The sequence below is a fragment of the Rhopalosiphum padi genome, chromosome 3 (genome assembly GCF_020882245.1).
Source record: "Rhopalosiphum padi isolate XX-2018 chromosome 3, ASM2088224v1, whole genome shotgun sequence".
In the NCBI taxonomy this organism is placed as follows: domain Eukaryota; kingdom Metazoa; phylum Arthropoda; class Insecta; order Hemiptera; family Aphididae; genus Rhopalosiphum; species Rhopalosiphum padi.
In genome coordinates this window covers 44,164,461-44,184,149 of record NC_083599.1, presented here as the reverse complement: position 1 = coordinate 44,184,149, position 19,689 = coordinate 44,164,461, and the positions used below count along the sequence as shown (strand labels likewise).

General features: G+C 31.0%; 1 protein-coding gene and 1 pseudogene across 1 annotated transcript; both read right to left on the bottom strand.

Annotated features, from left to right (window-relative positions):
* Nucleotides 1-13,421: 13,421 nt before the first annotated feature.
* LOC132925089 (general transcription factor II-I repeat domain-containing protein 2B-like) lies at nucleotides 13,422-16,095 on the bottom strand. The gene is made up of 3 exons (XM_060989513.1): nucleotides 15,993-16,095; nucleotides 15,197-15,292; nucleotides 13,422-15,076 (listed from the first exon to the last, which is right to left on the bottom strand). Exons 1-3 carry the CDS (start codon nucleotides 16,093-16,095, stop codon nucleotides 13,422-13,424), a joined length of 1,854 nt encoding a protein of 617 aa, XP_060845496.1.
* Nucleotides 16,096-16,213: 118 nt separating this feature from the next.
* On the bottom strand, nucleotides 16,214-16,821 carry LOC132925088 (uncharacterized; annotated as a pseudogene).
* Nucleotides 16,822-19,689: the final 2,868 nt, after the last annotated feature.

The following is a 19,689-nucleotide window of genomic DNA, read 5'->3' as shown; positions in this document are numbered from 1 at the left end:
ATTTACATGAGGAGGGAGACTATCCATTGACTATCAAACCCGCGTTATAATGCAGCAATTCTGGCGTAGGCCAAAGACTATCCCCACTATAACAGAGTGGCTTGATACTGGTCGTTGGGTCCGAGGGAAAGCCGGAACCGGAGAGAAAACATACGTCACAATCGAAGGGAAGACTCAAAATACTAGGTCTATGAAGGGTGTCGACGCAGCTCTAATGACAAATACGGGCATTGAGCGGGAACTATATACCCCTGCGAGGGAAGAGTTCCACGTTATGGAAAAGAGTGAAGGCGGTAAGTCTCGACCCGTTGTTAAGACATCTAACCATACTAACCGTAAGATGGATTTCTTGTCGGAAGTAATAGAACGCGGACTCTAGGAGATTAGGGATTGTTATTGGATAATGAAGGACAGCAAATCAAATGGTCATATTTTAATGCACTTGTTAATATACAAAATAAAACAGGATTACATTTAGCTACAAAAATTAGATCACAACATATCAATTATACCAAAGAAAAAATGCGTGTTTGATTAGCTGTACAAACCTTCAGTAATAGTGTTGCAGATGCCATTGAATATTGTATGAATGATTTGAAACTACCAGAGTTTCAAGGAGCAGAAGCAACAATTAAATTTTGCCGTTTAATGAACAATATATTTGATGTACTGAATACTAGACATTTTTTAAGTAAAAACACTTACAACAAACCTATAAATGAAAATAATAAACAATCAATTATACAATTCATGAATGAATGAATAATGTACATCGAAAAATTGCAATGTCTAGAAAAAAGGTCAAATAATGAAGTAACGATAAAATTATTATTACAATCAAAAAGAAGGACAAGATTTGAAGGATTAGATTATGCCTTAAATCTTTAACAAAATTAACTTACGATATTATTAATGGAGGTTATCTTAAATTTATTTTAAGCTACAAGTTCAGCCAAGACCATTTGGAGATGTTATTTTCTGCTATAAGAGCTAAAGGAGGCTTCAATAATAATCCGACAGTGACTCAGTTTGAAGCTGCATATAAAGCACTTCTAGTCCACGCTGAAATTAAATCGAACACAAGTGCTAATTGTCTTGCACAAGATAATACAAGTATACTAAAAATATCAAGTTTAAAAAAAAAGTCACCAACCGAAGACCAAGATGTGGTACTTGATTTATTATGTGCAGCTGGGAGTCAACATATTTTAGAAGATGAAGATGAACTATTAACAGTATACCAAAATTCCAATTATATTAAAGATGTAGTGGGATACATCGCTGGATTTGTGGTGAGATCCATTTTAAAACGTATTCAATGTGTAGTTTGTGCTAAAGAAATAAAATCACATGAAACAAATTCCCTATAACTGAATAAAAAAAATAGAGGTGGTCTTACAATGGCCAATGCTGATGTAGTTAGTATATGTCAGGTTGCAGAACGTATAGTCAGAGAATATTCCAAAAAATCTAACCACACAAGTATTGATAATTTGGTATTAAAATCAATATCAATGTTATGTATAGACAATTAATTGTTAAATTTAACAATTCACATTATGGATCAAGAATCACTCAATAAACATTTGATACAGATGATTAAGTTAATACTTAAAACATTTATAACCATAAGAATCCATCATATTAACACAACTTCAAATGAAATAGATAAAAGAGTAAGAAGGTTATTTACAAAACTAATCCACTTTCAACACCCGTGAAAAAATCTGCCGTAAGGAAACACTTACGTTTTAAAATATTATTCTAGTGAGTTTTATTTTTAAACAATTGTAACCAATGTAAAATAAATTTGTTGTTACACTTATTATTTATTTGTTATTTATTATCAACCGTCATAACGACTAGTACGCGACACCAAGCCGTATATGATACTATGTGAAACACCACACGGCACACCCGTATTTACTCGACCATTATTCTACTCATAAGTCACAACCGCGTGCACTATTGCTTTGTTCTTTTCACGTTTGCAGTGCTATATTATAAAAATTTGGTCGCCGCCGTCGTGCGACTACTGTTTTGTTTTGTTTTTTTTTTTGTGTGCTACATTACGCCACCTCCGCGTGCGTGACTTGCGAGTATTTTAAGTATTTATTGTTCAATTCCACCGTGCATCAATAAAATAGCAAAATCCGCACATTACAATCGGTGTTCGTTACCGTAAAACGGGGGAACTTCGGCCAATTAATTTTTTAATTATATTGGATCATTTTGATAAGCGTTTAGCGTTGGTGGTGTGAAGCTGTAGGCGATCTAAGGGAATTTTCCCCTAGAATACCTCACAACACGAACGGCTAATAATAAATTAAACGAAAGGGCACGAGGTCGTACGGAAGTCGCAAGACCAAGAAAATAATTCTTAGACTTGTTGGGCGTTGTTCGACGAAAAGTTTTATCACAACGCACAAAAAAGAACAATATGTCGAATAGAATAGAATGTCGTACAAGTTATGACAGTATGGAGGCGCGCGGACGGAACGTTCGAGATCGTACGGAGCGGGTGTGTTGCGTTCGGGCGCAAGAAAGAAAGTGATGGAGGTGATGGCCGCCAGAGCCGTCAGGCCTACATCGAGCGCGTCGTGCGCGGTTGAGTGATGGAGGAGACATGAAAGCAGGGGGGCAACACTGTAATAATAATACATAAAAATCGCCGTACGGCGTACAAAATATAAAATAAGTTCGGTAACAAAAATATAATACAAGTTCTGTAACAACAATATAATACAATTTAATAGGGCGCGCGTAGTGGCGGTATTACGATATCGCACAGTCACAGTACATTGTGTGTTAATGTCATTGACATAATATAATATATATTATGTCAATGGTTAATGTGATCGGAGTATGGTTTTTATCATTAACTTTATATTTTTGTACACTACAAATGAGTTCAATTGTAATTTAGTTTATATAAAAACCTAAGTTGTACTTTTAGTAAGTTCCGAAAATTGGTATTTGGTGTGTAACTCCGGACACAATTTATTTAGCGCGTAATAATGCCGAGAGCATACGTGTGAAAAGTTGGCGGCAAGCCTTACCAAAACTATGATGTTGAGTCTTTGGACAAAGCTGTAAATGCTATATTGAAAACAAATATATCGATAAGACAAGCTGCTGAACAATTTCAGGTACCAAGAAGTACAATAAGTGACCACTTGAAGGCACACAAATCAAATAACATTATTAAAAGCCAGGTAGGTACTCCCATAGCATTAAATACTGACCAGGAGGAAAAACTTGTTCAAGGGCTATTCATTTGTTCTGAATGGGGATTTCCTCTAAAGTGTAGAGATATTCAGCTAGTTGTAAAGTCGTTTTTAGATAGGTTAGGGAAAAGTCATCGCACTTGTTTTGTAAATAACATTCCAGGTAAGGATTGGATTAATTAATTTCTCCGAAGACATCAACATTTGACATTACGTTTTGGTGAGAATTAGGTTCGTGCAGGTGTAACGAAAACAACTTTACAATTATATTTTAATAATATAAATGATATTCTTAAGGATGTCCCACCAACCAATATTTTTAACTACGACGAAACTAATTTTGTGGACGATTCTGGAAAAAAACTAATTGTTGTAAGAAAAGGTACAAAACACCCGGAGGTAGTAAGGGACACCTCTAAAACAAGTGTTTCAACAGTGTTTTGTGTGTCCGCTGATGGAAAAATATTACCTCCATATACTGTGTATAAGGCAAAACATCTTTATCCCACATGGGTTGATGGTGGTTTAGAAGGGGCTGGGTATAACAGGAACGATAGTGGATGGTTTGACATGCCGATTTTCGAGGATTAGTTTATTTCCTGTTTTTACCAGCAATTAGGCATTTAGATGGGCCCAAGGTGATAATTGGAGACAACTTATCAAGCCATTTATCACTTGAAGTTATCAAGCTATGCGATGCGAATAATGTTCGTTTTGTATTATTGCCGCCGAATGCTACACATTTATACCAACCTCTCGATGTGGCCATTTTTAAGCCTATTAAAAGAGAATGGAAAAAAGTTTTAGATACTTGGAAAGATAAGCATTTTGGCACAATACATAAGGCTGAATTCCCCAAGCTTCTTAAAAAGACAGTTGAAAATGTTGCAAATATGTTGGACAATATTAAGTCTGGCTTTAGAGCAACCGGAATTTATCCATACAACGACCAAATTGTTTTAAAAAATATCCCAAGTCTAACAGATGAAGATGAATCAACTACAAGTATTGGTACAAACGCTTCGTGGACTCCAGCTTTCGTTGACATTTTATCCGACTACAGAACACAAAAAGACACAACTAAAAAACCCAGGGAAAAAAAATTAATATTGAGGCAGGAAAAAGTATAAGGTTAGAAGACATTGATATTGATCAACCCGATGACAAAGTAATGGACGGTGACGAAATCATAGAATATATACATTTACCTTTAACAAGTTGAACGCAAACAAATTATAATCACAAAAACAAATAACCACGGCTTATACGAGATGAAAATTATCCGGAAGACGATTTAGCAACTAAAGACAAAGAAATAAATTTTAAAAATATTAACGAAAATGAAACTATTAATAGTACAAAAACAAAATTAAATGACGACGATTTTATTATAGTTAAATACGAAGTAACAAAAAGAAATATTTTGTACATTGGCCAGATTTCGAAAGTAAATACTCCATTACTTCAAGTCAACTTTCTTAGAAAAAAAAAATGTTTTGACTGGTCAACCACTTTTATTTTTCCACAAGTTCCAGACAAAAGTAATATTACGATGTCTCAAGTTGTTCGAAAAATTGTCCCAATAAAATCATTGAAATGTGGACGATACACTTTTCCTATAGATTCATATAATTTTAATTGATTGACATGATAACAATAATAATATGTAAGTAGTAAATTTTGTCCGGAGTTACCCCATTTTACGGTAATTTTTATTTAAAACCAAATCCACTCCCAATATCACCGTGTTCGAACGGCGCACCGCGGAGTATTCAGCATCATCCCCGCCGTCGCCGTCTCAAACAGTTGACAAAGCTAGCACAAAAAGGAATAGAGCAATTTGATTTCGTTAAATCATTGAGTATTACGTTTTTACCCAACCAATAATCTAAAAAAATTCATTTTACCATAAATTACCATACATTTTGTCATTTTTACATAAACAATAATAAAAATTAAAAATAAAAACAAATTTTTGGGGGACAACTCAGCCTCATGGTGTCTTCTGGGTAACGGTGATAGGCTGATATGAAGTGATAAATAAAATGTGGCCGCAACTCGTACGTCTGTTTCATAAACACGGGCCGCAACAAACCAACACCGAATTAGTGATATCCGCAGTCAGATTCGGCCCGGACAATAACTTTATGACCAGCTCTGACTCAAGCAATTGCATCATTAATATTCTGTCACCAGCTCCAATTCAATTCATCATTAATATTCAAATTCAAGAAGTGGTTCAGGATCCAATTATTACGGTACCGTTTCTTTTCATTATTATTATTTATTTATATATTAAAGACGAGTTGTCTATTATAATACCAGTTAGTGTATTATTTTATTATATGTATAAGATAGTAGTTGTTACATATTCTGTTTGGTATATGTTTATTTATTTATTATTCCTTTCCTCTCCCCATTACGACGGGGATCATTGCCGTCCACAAACCAAGCAAAATAAGTCCGGCGTCGGAAAAAATGTTATGAATAAACTAGAGAGGTAGTTCGAGATGGCAAACTATATTCATTATTATACTTTTGAAAAAAACTTGCTTTACCTATCAAAAACATGTATTACTTAAAATTATACGCGTACATCCGACACAATCCACCAGAGCGCATCTCTTATATATACAATACTACCTCCTTTTTAATTTACAACAAGAATAATAATATACAAAAAAAAAATTAATATAAAGTAAATTATTGTTTAATAATCATGATTGAATTTAAAGTTTCAACATTATAAATATTAAATACATTTTCTGATCTGTACTTTGCAAGGTTTTCCTTTTTATGCTCGTGAAACTAGTTTCAGGAGTTTCACTATATATGTTTCCTTATTACTATTTGTTAATTTATCTTTTTCTTTATTAGGCCCACTGTTGTTAAATGTTTCCTTTAAACTCATTAATGACTTCATTGTAAAAATTACCATCTATAATAATCCTTTAGTGTATACTCTGATTAGTTAGATCGTTGCATACATAAACTGATTTGTCTAAGCTCTCGAATATAATACAAATTTCCCATCCCCTTTGGTTAGGTTTGGTATAGTCTCTTATAAGTTAAAAGTACTTCCTCTCCAATATCGGCGACATCAAATTTGTTCTTAGTAATTTTTTATTATCGCTCTATCTCATTGCTAGTATTTAATATACTTTGTTATAATCTATCAAATCGTGTTATAAAATTTCTCCCAAACATAATTTTAACTAGAGTTTGATTCGTGATAACATGTGTTGTATTTCTGTAAAAGAATAAATATTTGCATACTGTTGATTGCATGGATATTTTTGTTATTAGATATAATTTATCTAAAAAATTTTTAAAAGTTTTATACCATTTTCTACTGCTCCAGACTTTTCATTTTTACAATACAGTAATTTTTTAGATATTTACTATGTAGTTTAATTAATAAAAGTTTGGTACATTTTGTGGGAATTACTGCTTTATATCCCCAAAATAAAACTTTGTCTTCAATTTGTAACACTAACTTACGGTTGTAAAATGAGTTTTTATCATTAGTTATGACATGATGCCAATTACCTAAAACATAAGTTACAATTTTTTCAAAACAGAGTCTTTTGCAGTTTCAATTCTAATTTGGAAAAAATCAATTGGTAAAATGTTTTGTTACCTAATTTGCTACTTCCGAATTTTCATTGTTATGTGAAATATCTTTAGTTTCTAATATTAATAGCGATAAACTGTCTACAACAAAATTATCTATCCCCCCAATAAATTAAATTTTAAGTTTAAACCTGATAAAAAAAATTCCCACCTTTGAATCCGACCAGCTGCCATTTTCGGGATAGTTTTGTCCTGTCCAAAAAGTGCTAACAAAGGTTTATGGTCTGATTTGATTATAAATTGTCTACCTAGTAGATATTGATGAAATTTAGTAACGGCACACACTAGCAAGTGCTTCCTTATATATAGATGAACTAACTGATTTACCCGGCGTTGCTCGGAGTTTATTCCCTACATTAATGATGCGATTTTCTAGAGGCAGTATAAGATTTGGGTCCTAGCCTTCAGTATGAGCGTTGTTTTCCTTCTCATCTTAACCCAGGCTTAGGACTGGCCGCAAATTTCACTCGCTGGCATGGTTAACATGCTTTTTTAAAATTAAATTAAATCAAGAGAAGCCACATTGAAAAAATTATATGACAATAAATGAACAAAATTTTATAATATTTCGCGATAAACAAATGTTATGTTTTATTTTGAGGTGCATAAACATATAAATTATTTTCTGAGCTTACGCGAGAGCATGCAACATAAAATTTGCCCATGGGTAAAACAGGGAGTTGCCAAATCGAGACCTGTGACTTTCAGTGTTTGCCTTTGTGGCTTATTTATCGTCATAGCAAAGCAAAGCTTTATTGGGAATTGGACGCGTTTGAATTCGAATGGTCAGTCATTTGTTATCATTGGTATTCTAGGGATAAAAAACAACATCACCTTGGGATGAACCGGAAAGAATTGTAGCTTCAATCATGTTCCGTTGCATACTTGTTAGTAATAAGTTATTACTCTTAATCTAGTGCCATTGCATAATTTTAGTGCATTTAAATTTCTCAAAAAAATTAGGAGTGCCAATTTTTAAATCAAGGTTATGTGCAGGAAGTTCTGATGGATTTAAAGAATTCAAGAACTCAATTGTAATACCAATATCATCAATTTTGATCAGTAAAACTATCAAAAGACAGATAAGTTTGCTGATGCGCTTGAAACATTGGAATAATTCTTTTATTAATATTTGTTACACAGTCGTTTTAGAGTCTAAAACTGCTCGTTCACGTAACCAATCATCTGTTTTTACGAAAATTTAAACTACTTGAGGATAAACTTAATCTATCAATTCGTCTTTTCCAGAAACGTTAGTTGCAAACGATGGTTCTATTTGCATTTCACCATTATAATTTGAAATATACACATTCTCTATATCTTATAAGGCTCTTGAAAATCGCGTGGCATTAGTATCGCCACCCAAATGTACCCGCATATTTTCCTTGAGTCCTGAAGTCCTAATATTACCTCACAAAAATGATGATTTGAAGCAAGCATTTATTTCATCACTTTTGGTGCCTATTGGTACAACTGGCAATATTTGCAGAAAATCACTATATAAATATATAAAAATTCCTCCCATCGGATGTTAATCAGCTCTGAATCTCCAAGTGTGCGATCAAGAGCTTCAGGCTCTCCTTTATTTGCCATAGTCGATTCATCCCATACAATAAAAGATGTTTGTCTAAACACTTTAGTGAACTTTGTTTAGAAATACAACAAAATGGACGTGCTTGGCTTTGAACATTTAAAGGCAATTTAAAAGTTGAATGAGCAGTTTTTCCATTTTGTAATAATGTAGCAGCAATTCCGGAAGATGTTACTGCTAATACAATTTTCCCTTGCATTCTACATTTGGCGAGCAATAGCTTTATTAAGAATGTTATTCCAGTCTTTCCAGACGTATCAAGAAAAACATTTGACCAGTATCCTACGTCCTATGTTGTTGCAATATGTCAGATGTCATGTTTTCTTCGTGTTTATTCCACAGTCTATTTAAATTTGATAAATTACAAAAAATTATCATAATTACATAAAGTTCACGTAAATGAGACGCAGAATAAAAAAAGAGCTGCCTCTATTAAAGTATTACCCCAATGCTGTTCGTCTTTTAAAAAGCCGAGTGCTTGACAAACTTCTTGGAAAGTTGGATATTCAACGTTGTCAACAGTTTTTATATTTTGAACTGATGTTGGTCCTCTAACGTGATGTAACAATATACGCAAATAATAACATTTTGCATTACTTGGGTAAACTGTATACACCCTGCCTAGAACAATTGATTTTCGGATGCCAGGATACTGAGGAATTGGTTGTCTTTGTTTTCTTTGACTAAATCTATTATTACTAAATGTATACATATGTGTATATGAAGTATATTGGTACTTCAATGTATAATTACGTCCTAGCAAAATCGTCGTGATTACAAAGTTCAAAAAATGTCATAAAGGTATTTTGACATTTTCAATGCTATCTCGAGTTTGTTTCATTGTAATAAATTCGTTGACCATTTTTCAAATGAACTGACAGTTGAAAAACAGCAGGATAACGATCATGTATAGAAATTCAAAAATGAGCCATGCGGGTTCTGATGAACTGATATATCTGCCATTTTGGAAAGATTGAATCTCGTCACGCGATTTTACTGAAAAAGTTGCCTGATCAGAGCCTTTATTGATGTAACTGCAGATATATTTGAATGGCTTTTACTGAACTACAAATTTCAATATTTATAGGACATTCAAATGCGTGGGAGAGTACTGCATTATATGGCATGATCCAACGATTTTCAAGTGTAACAACTCTTCTACCAGACATCTTTAAGCAAAAGTATTTCCACGATCAGTCGGTGATCGACGACGATATTTTGGATAGTGTTCTTCGCTCGAGTGAGTTTGATTAAAAATTTTTTTTGGGAATCCTTTAGTACATTTTTTATACATGGTGCTGTGTTATTGAAGGGTTAACAAAGTCCGTGAATCATATTTTTTCTGACAATATTATACGAAATTATATTTCATATTGCATCTTACTTCACCAAATATTTCCTCCTTGTCAATTAAATCAATAAGCTTTTTTACTTTCAAATAGTCACATATTCAGGTAGCTGGAAACCCGCAGCTCGCACAATTATCAGTGTTGAGACGAGATAAGCAAAAATTATCTAGATATAGATAAAAGATTATTGCTCCAATATTATCTAGATTAAGATAAGATAACATGTATTTTAATTATCTCAGATAAGATAAAATACAAAAAATTTTGATCTAGATAAAAAATAGATGACAATTTAAATATTTAAAATAATTTCATTAAACCAACAATTAAATTTATATTTTACTATTGGAAATTATTATACCTATCAATGATAAAAATCTTAATTAATGTTTAACCAATGGCCATTCTTATTTACATAATTTAAAGATTAATATAAGTATAATTTGTGTTTTAAAATTAATTAAAAGTTGAACAATGAAACTCATTCAATTAATTACTATATCTCATAGTATCAGAAAAATTAATCAATTTTGAAGTTTTAATTGCTAACAAACAACTATTTCCAATAATAAAAAAAAATTATGGAAATTTTCCATAAACCATTTTTAAAACATTTATATTGTGTTTAATGACCTTACAAAATAAAATTATAAATTAATAATTAAATAATATAAAGCATAATAATTCTTCCAAACAAAAATCTCTTTTTATTAATAACACAAAAATTCCAAATTAAAATTTTACATAATTTAATATTTATAGTGAATATTATTTAAATGATTAATATGTATAATATTATATTAATAAGTATAATATTACACTTAATACATAATCAGTTATCACTTTTCAACTTTAAAATAAGACCACAAAAAAATGTATACAAATTAAAACAATTTTTATGAGTTTTATTTGTTAAGTTGAAGACACCTACAACAAAGCAGCATTTCAAAAGTCTTATCGTTTAGACGATTTCTTCTGGGTGTCATTATTTGAGACCCACTACTGAATAAGCGTTCGACAGGTGCAGAGGATGGGAGTGTTGTGTTATATTTAAAAAATATTTGTTTTATTATTGAATATGAATCAAGAACAGTTAAATCTTTATTGTTAGTATTTAAATATGATGAAACTTGATTATTTACAAAACTTTGATTTGTTTGGTTATCTACATCTAAGTTTAAATTAGGATATGAGGAACTGGGGACTTCAGATAAAATTTGAAAAAAATCTTCATCACTACTATCCAAATGTTCTTCTGTATTGAAATTATCGACTGAAGAAGAACTTATTAAAATGCATTCTTCTAAAAATATTTGTTTGCAGTAATGTTTATATCTTTCAGGTACCCATGTCAGTTTGAATTTAGGATGACTAATTGCAGATAAAATATATGGCTTACTTTTCATTTTTTTTAAATCAATTATGTAATCAAATCTCCTTTCAATGCTACTTATTATTTTCAAACATAAAGTCCTACAATGTATTAAGTCATTCATTTGTATCATAAGAAGTCTTAATGCCAATATAGAAGGAGCCACATAGCCTTTTTCTGACTTTTCACCCTGAAGCTTATCTAATGATGTTGCCAGTGGGCCCATTACTTTGGAGTACTCATCTAAGAATATCCATTCATTTTTTTTTATTTTACTTAATTTTAACTCTTCACAAACTAAAACCAAACTATCTTTATGAGAAACAACCTTTTGAACTGCATTGTACATAGAATTCCATCGGGTAACAACTGGCACAGGAAATTTACATAAATCCACTGATTTAATCACGAATTGTTTCATTTTTATAATTTAATTTAATGACTAAAATATCAACGGATATCACAAATGAAAATAAGTAGCAATATGGAATAGATTTCGTAATATTGTATACACACAACCAGAAAGTGACAATAACAAAGCGTATAGACTATACGACTGATTACTGTTTAGTGATTAGTACCGAATTACCGACTTATAGCAAAGCACAATCATGAATCAATATTATGATATTATTAGTAATAAATTATTACTAATGTTTTCCCGCGAATAGTATAAAATACCCAGTGCCCGTATATAACGTCATATTATTATCATTGGTATAATAATTTAATTTAATATTGGTCTATTTATAGAGTGGGCATTAATTTTTTCATGTTATAAGCTTGATAGTTCTATATTATGATTTATAAGTTATAACGTTCGTAGATTATTTTTGTTGATCCTGTTTTTATTATATTTTACATTATTACTATTGAAATTATTTATAAAATGGACTCCATAGTCCATAGACCATTATATTAACTTGCATGCATACAGGGCGCTCAAAAAAAATATCGGTTTACACATAATATTATCTAGATAATTACTAAAAAGATACTGATTTTTAATCTAAGATAACCCTTAGATACATATTTAAATTTTCATCTAGATAAGATAAAAGATGAACAAATACTATCTAGATGAAATATCTAGATAAGTCTCAACACTGACAATTATGTATAAGATATACAATTTAAACGATTTTTAATTAATAGCCAACTCAATCGTTTATTAACTTAGACAAATGCTATTGCGATAGGAACCTTCTCTGTGATATAATATTCCATTTAAGAGCTGTTTCACACGAGACACTTTGTGGCCAGCGACTAGTGTCTGAAAAGAATCGGGCGATTAAAAATATATTGATATTTATAGAAGCGTTCACACGAGACACAGATAAAGATTTCGTGTCCCGCCGGCGTTTCAAAGTGTCTCTTCCCCTCTAGTGGCTGGACACTGTGTGTCTCGAGTGAAAGAGCTCTAAGACAATCGGTTGAGTAGTTTCCGAGAACATTAGCATCAAAGGTTTCATTTTTCGATTTTGTATATTAAGATAATTTTTTCTTAATATACGCTTATGAAATAAGTTTTTCTATTTTATTTGTAAATATGTTAGCTTATATTGCACTTATGCCAATATTTGATGCATCAGTAGATAAAATAATTGTAAGTTCTGGGCTAAAATGAGTTCAGACTTGATTTAAACTTAAGATATTTTTTATTTCATTAAATGCCTCAGTGCATAAATTGTTTTATCCATTTAAAAAAAATATGTTTCTTCAATGAATCTACTATAATTGATAAATTTTATATGAAATTACCATAATAATTGACCATACCAAAAAAGGATTTTAATTCAATGACATTAGTTGAAATTTAAGTTTGTTGAATACATTCCATTTTTTCTGTGTCAGTTATTAAACCATCATTATCAATTATGTGTCCTAAATATTTAATTTGTTTTTGGAACAAGGAACATTTACTGCAATTTAATTTAAATCCTGATTTTTTTTTTATTAGAACTTATTAGATGATATTGTTACAGGAAAAACTCCCAGCGAACATTATCATAACTTATAACATGTGCTAGAACAAGGGTGCCCAATTTATTTTGGAAGCGGGCTATAATTGCAATTACATTTAGCTGGCGGGCCATGTTATGAACAAGACTTTCTTACACTTATAATTCATCTAAAATTCTATTTTCAATAGATACTTAATTAGATAGGACAGATAGATATTTAAATTAAACAACATTTTAAATTTCACATGTTTTAATTTTAATTTTTATAATATTTAAAAAAAAACATCAGTGAGACCTATGAAGAGACTTATTAGCTAATAATTTTTCAATATCTGGTGATAAATCTGATGTTGATAACAACATCAAATCTGAAATATGAGGTGCAGTTAACGAACTACGATATTTATTTTTGACATATGTAAGAGTAGAAAAAGCTTTTTCGCAAATATATGTTGATTCAAATCTGCTTGAAATCTGCAAAGCAAGATCACACGTTGCAGGAAAGTCTTCTTTTGGTACTAATTTCCAAAACTTTAATAAATTTTCTGAAGACTGCAGCTGTGGTTGTGATGATACGATTTCGGTAAATATCTGCTTCAAGGAAACGTGGTTTTGAATTTCTGTGATTTCCAACTGGATATTGCATGAATATTTTTGTATTTCACTAAAAGTGATTGAAAATGGGTTCATGAAAAACAAAATATTATTTTTGTCCTTCTCAAAATCCTGAAATCTGTTCTCAAAAGACTGCAACAATAATTGAATTTGTGTTTGATATTTCGAGATATCAGGCAAAGTATTTTCTAGTTTTTCTCTTATATCTACAAGCGTAGGAAAATGATCGATATTATTTTTAGTCAAATTTGTCAAAAAAAGGGAGAGTTTCGCTTTAAATCCGTAAACCAAATTGAACATTATTGGTAACGAACAGTCCTTCCCTTGCAGCTTCCGGTTAAGTATGTTGAGGTGCTGTGTAATATCTATTAAAAACGCAAGATCGCATAACCATGATTCACTTTCAAGTAAATCTCGCTCATCAGGCATTGCCTGCTTTTCTACTAAAAATTGCAAGACCTCTCTCCTCAAAAGAAAAAAATGTTTCAGCATTTCACCCTTAGATAACCAGCGGACAGCACAATACAAATGTAACTCACCGAATTCATTTATTTCTTCTTCAAATAAAACCCTGAACTGTCTTCGATGAAGGGCTTTGGCTCGGATATAATTAATACAGCGCACTACAGGATCAATAACATCACTAAACTTCATATCTTTGGCACATAAAGCTTCCTGATGGATGATACAATGATATGAAAATAATTCCCGGCCTAAGAACTGTTTTAACAAGGCCACACAACCATTTATTTTTCCCGTCATAGCGGGTGCTCCATCAGTACAAACAGAATTAATTTTTTCCCACGCTATACCTTTTCTGTCGACACATTCCTTGATTTTCATAAATATGTCTCTTCCGGTACTTGTAGTTTCCAACTGGCTAAGCTCTAATAAATCTTGAAATACATTAAAATTTTCATCAACACACCTCACGAAGATGGCTAGCTGTGACATACTCGTCAAATCACAAGTTTCATCCAACGCCAATGAAAAATATTTACATTTCGTTACTGTTTGTGTTATTTGGTTGCTAATATCGTTTGACATCTCCTCTACTCGTCTTGTTACAGTATTTCTCGAAAGTGAAATACCGTCTGCTTTAGTTTTTATATTTTTATCATTACAGTTTTTAGAAAAAATTGATAAAGCCTCTTTTATAATTTCCCCATCAGAAAAAGGCTTTTTATTTTTGGCTAAAAGTAAAGATATCTCATATGATGTTTTTACCATAGATTCGAGTTCATCAAATTTTTTTACAAACAGATTCTGCTGACCAAATATTTCTTTTTTTTTCTTCTTTATAAACTCAGCTCTTAGAGAACTTCCTTCCGGGTAATTTTTATTAACACTTGAATGATTTTGTTTAAAATGCCGTTCTAAATTATATTTTTTGGCGACGGCAATCGTAGTGGAGCAAATAAGACATATGGGCTTCAATGCTTTGCTTTCAGTAAAGCAATATTGCATCTCCCATTCTTCGTGAAATGTCCGAGAACGTTCTTTCAATTTCGACGTAATTGGTTTGCTGAGAGCCATTCTGGCTTAAAATTAACAAGTAAAAACACAGAATAAACGCAATTATTACAAAATAATTTAATATTTATTAAGTTATACGTATTATTATTACGACCGTAGCAAAAGGCGGGTGCGGAGCGACTGATTTTGGTCGCTATTTGTACAATACTTCGACTAACAATTTATTATCTTATAACTCGCCGATATACGACGACTACGTCGATGGACGGTCACGATAATCTATAAACATAAAAATAATACCGATTAACATCGCGAAAAATGCGGGTTCGGGTAAAACGCATCCGGTCGTCACCGGAAAACCCGATAACATTGCTGTGTGGAATGGTCCTAGTGCTAATTTGATACACACACGTATATAAAATAAAATATACAACAAAATTTAAACTTTAAAGAAATCTTAATAATAATTTAAAATGTCATAGAGACATAGACTATAGAGTATAGAGTATAGACTATAGATGTTGGCGGGCAAATCTAAAAGCGTTGACGGGCCACTTCGTGGCCCGCGGGCCTGGGTTTAGGCACCCTTGTGCTAGAACATCGCAAAAAAAACTGGATTTAAATTGAATCGCAGTAAATATTCCTTTTTCCAAAAACAAATTCAATACTTATTCAACCTCTTTTTGAAAATTTTTTGTTGCTGGCTTTATGCTATAAGGCGGGGGTCACTAACTAATTTCTATGGCGGTCCATTTTGAAACTTACCAAAGTTTCCGCGATCCAAATAGTGTTTCAACTGTTTCAAATCATTATAGTCATAAATATTTCTTACTTTTTCAGTGTTTCCATGTATACCATCTGCACTCATGTATGTGTGGCCTTTGGTTAAGTACTTAATTGTAATACTTTCAACAGTATAATGGGTGGTGTTTAATATAGAAATTAAAGCAGTAAGTAAGATCAAATTTTTATTTTATCCGGTGCAGTTATCTGCCCAAAATATGAAATATATTACATCTCTTTCCTCTTTTATTAAGGCTAAAATGGCATCTGTTATATTTTTTCCTTTTCTGCTTGTTATAGCATATAATATACCTTCATGCCAAAGCACACAATACCCTTTACCTTTTGATTTTAATGTGGCAATGGTATCATTAAAAACTACTAATCGACTAGTAAAGAAACTAGTTTTTGATTCTTGTAGGATAGAAAGTAACAATACAAAAGTAAATCCATTGAGTATACTCTAATTGTAGTGCTACTTATATCTATTGTAGCATCTTCTTTGTACATCTTATGAGCTTGATATACTTTTAACTATGTTCTTCCAATTTGTTAAATAACTTCTAATTCATATTCATTTTCTAAATTTTCAATTTGATTTTTAAACTTAGAACAATCTTCACACATATCAGAGTTTGGTTTTTTCAAAGATATATTCAAACTTTTTTAGAACATTTCTGTACAACTCTTGACAAATTAATTTCCTATTTTTTGAACAAAAATCATTATCCATTACATTCACTGTCAGTTCTTTAGGTAAATATAAAATATTTGGAGCATTGTGTCTTCTGTAATGACTTGTACATGGATTATATGTTATAAATTTATAATATGGTTAATTATAATTTCCCTATCAAATGTTCTTAAATAATTATTTTCACCCCTATACTCTTTCACAACTGAAAGACAAGGGGTATTACCTTTCATATACTTGCAAAGTTCAGTTATAACCTAATCGTTTTAGTAGCCAAAAGTACATAGAAAAGTTTAATTACACACTTGTTATTGGTTACTATTTATACTTGGTAGATAAAAAAAACGAAATAGATTTCTTGTTGCTGAACTTGATGTAGTTGTTCAACGTTTAACTGATTTTATATCTATACATGTTGCTAAAAATCTCATCCTTCCAACATAATTTTTGAGCCCAAAAATCTGACCAAAGAGCTTTTCTATGAGTTATTTATAGATCACTATGGCGACATTGTTGTCTACATGAATCTTTACATGGCATGTCTTTAAATGGGTGTATAACCTTACCGTTTTCTTTTTTAATGTCTTCTTTAACCAACTTATTTTTCTTTAATTCTGCAGTACTCAATTTTTTATTACTAGTTGGAATTGGTATGTGCAATATAGAATTAACTATTGAATCATGGATGTTCTCAGTGAAATGTTGACCACTCACTAAATCTAAAGATACATCCAAGTTCAACAGAATCTTTATTTATATCATTACCAATTACAAATGTTGGATCCAGCATTTCATCATTAAATACCTCATAGAATTCATTAGAATGGTCATTTTCGTTTTTCAATTGTATAGCAGCTGACTCATTAACGTTTAAGGAACTTCTAGTCACGTAAAGGTAACACATTAATTATAAAGAAGGTACTAATGATCATGATGCCATTATACCTAGTGCTGATGAGCATTTTGCTAATTTACCAAATGCTAATGAAGCTATTGTTAAGTATTGTAAATATTATTTATTTAATTTAATTTAATTAATTTAATTATTTCAGTCAAAGAAAATATATCTCAGTTGGCATGCATTCAGTTACCCCAAAAAGTTAAAGTATGTGGTAGACCGAAAGGTGCTACTTTAACGACTATCGGGTTACCAAAACATCGTACAAAACCTAATAAAACAAAACCAACGCCTTTTACAAAAAAACATTTCAAATGGTTAACTAATAAAAATTTTGTTGATCAAGTCCGCAGAAACAACTATAAAATTTGCGAATCCGATATAAAATGTAAGCCAAGCAAAATTTGCACTGGAATACTAGAAGATGATGTGAATATTAACAATATTGAACCATATTGTACCGAAACTGCATGAGGTTTGGTGATAAAAATATTAAAATTAAAAAAAAAACAAATTGGATATGCCCATTATGTGATTTAGACATAATATCACAACAATCAATATTATGTGACTCATGCCTTGAGTGGTATGATTTAAAGTGTGTAGGTTTAATATATAGAAGTAATAGAGTAGGAAAATATTGGTTTTGTCAAAATTGTAAAAATGAGTGTGAGTGATAATGTGGTAAATTATTATAATTATTGTAAATTTTTTTATTTTAAGATTTTTTAATGAAGACAAACAGACAACTGTGATATTACCGAAGTTTTATAGTTCAGATTTTTGTCTTTTTTTACCTTCACATATCCCCATCCATCGCCATTGCTATACTTTACAATTATTACAATTGAATTATCCAATTATTATTGTATATGTAATTATGAATTATCATTGTTACATTGTTATCAATTTATCATGCGCATTTATTATCATAGTTGTCGGGTATATAGACACAGCGTTAAAAAATTATAACAAAGAAATATTAAACTAAGCTGCATGAGGCAATTACGTAATTTTTATGTAATATTCTTACTATTCATTCATATTCCAAATTAGTATAATAATATTAATAACTAAGATTAATGAGAAATTAAAAATTATTTCATTTTTTAAATTGTACGATGTAGATACGTTTTGGATTTTGAAAAAACCTTGTCATACATATAAAATGGTAGTTACTGATTACTAAATCCTAAACTAATGGTAATACCACAAAGATGTTAGAATAAAAAAAGGTCCGTATTTAACAAGGAATATCAATATATAAAAAAGTCAATTTTGATAAGAGGTGTAGTTACTATATTTCGTTTTGGACAGCCGCGTGGTTAGTCCGTAGATATATCATTAATCGTGGTTTACAGTAATATAATATTCGAAAAATATTTAATACATAATACCACAGAATAAATAATATTATGCTTTCATTCATTACCAGTCTATACTACGTTCATATTATTTATTTGTGCAAAAAGTTTTAGTTAAAAATGATAACAAGAGTCGTAAGATGTAAATTGTATCAGTCTTATCTTTTGACTATGAGCTATACAATTTTCTTGTCATATATTGTAATTGTTGAGCTATGGTAGTTTTATATTAGTAAAATTAAAAAAAAATATCAACTATGATAATATCCACGAATTCTTATTTCTTATTTATCTGATCTTAACAGCTTTTAAAGCTAAGTGCTTACGGGAATTTAATCATGGTTATTCTAAAAAAAAACACATCTGGGTTGGGGATATATCCCCATATCCCCCCTTCATAATTATGCTACTGTAATAAACTAATAATTGATTTTTAATTGTTGTTATATTTTATAATTTAACTTTGAAAATCGGCACATATTAGTGCTTTATCTTGTACAAACACATGCATTTTTCTTTAGTCTCAACTAGGTTTATAGATAACACAGAGTCTTCTTTCGTTTTTCCCATAATTATTATAAATATTTGTAAAAATAAAAATTTAAAATAAAATATGCATAGTCAATAAGAAGGCCGAGATGATGTAATTGCGACTATTTATCAAGCACCAGTAGCTTGTGATTAGTTGCTTTCGTATCGCATCAGTTGGAAGTTATCCATGTT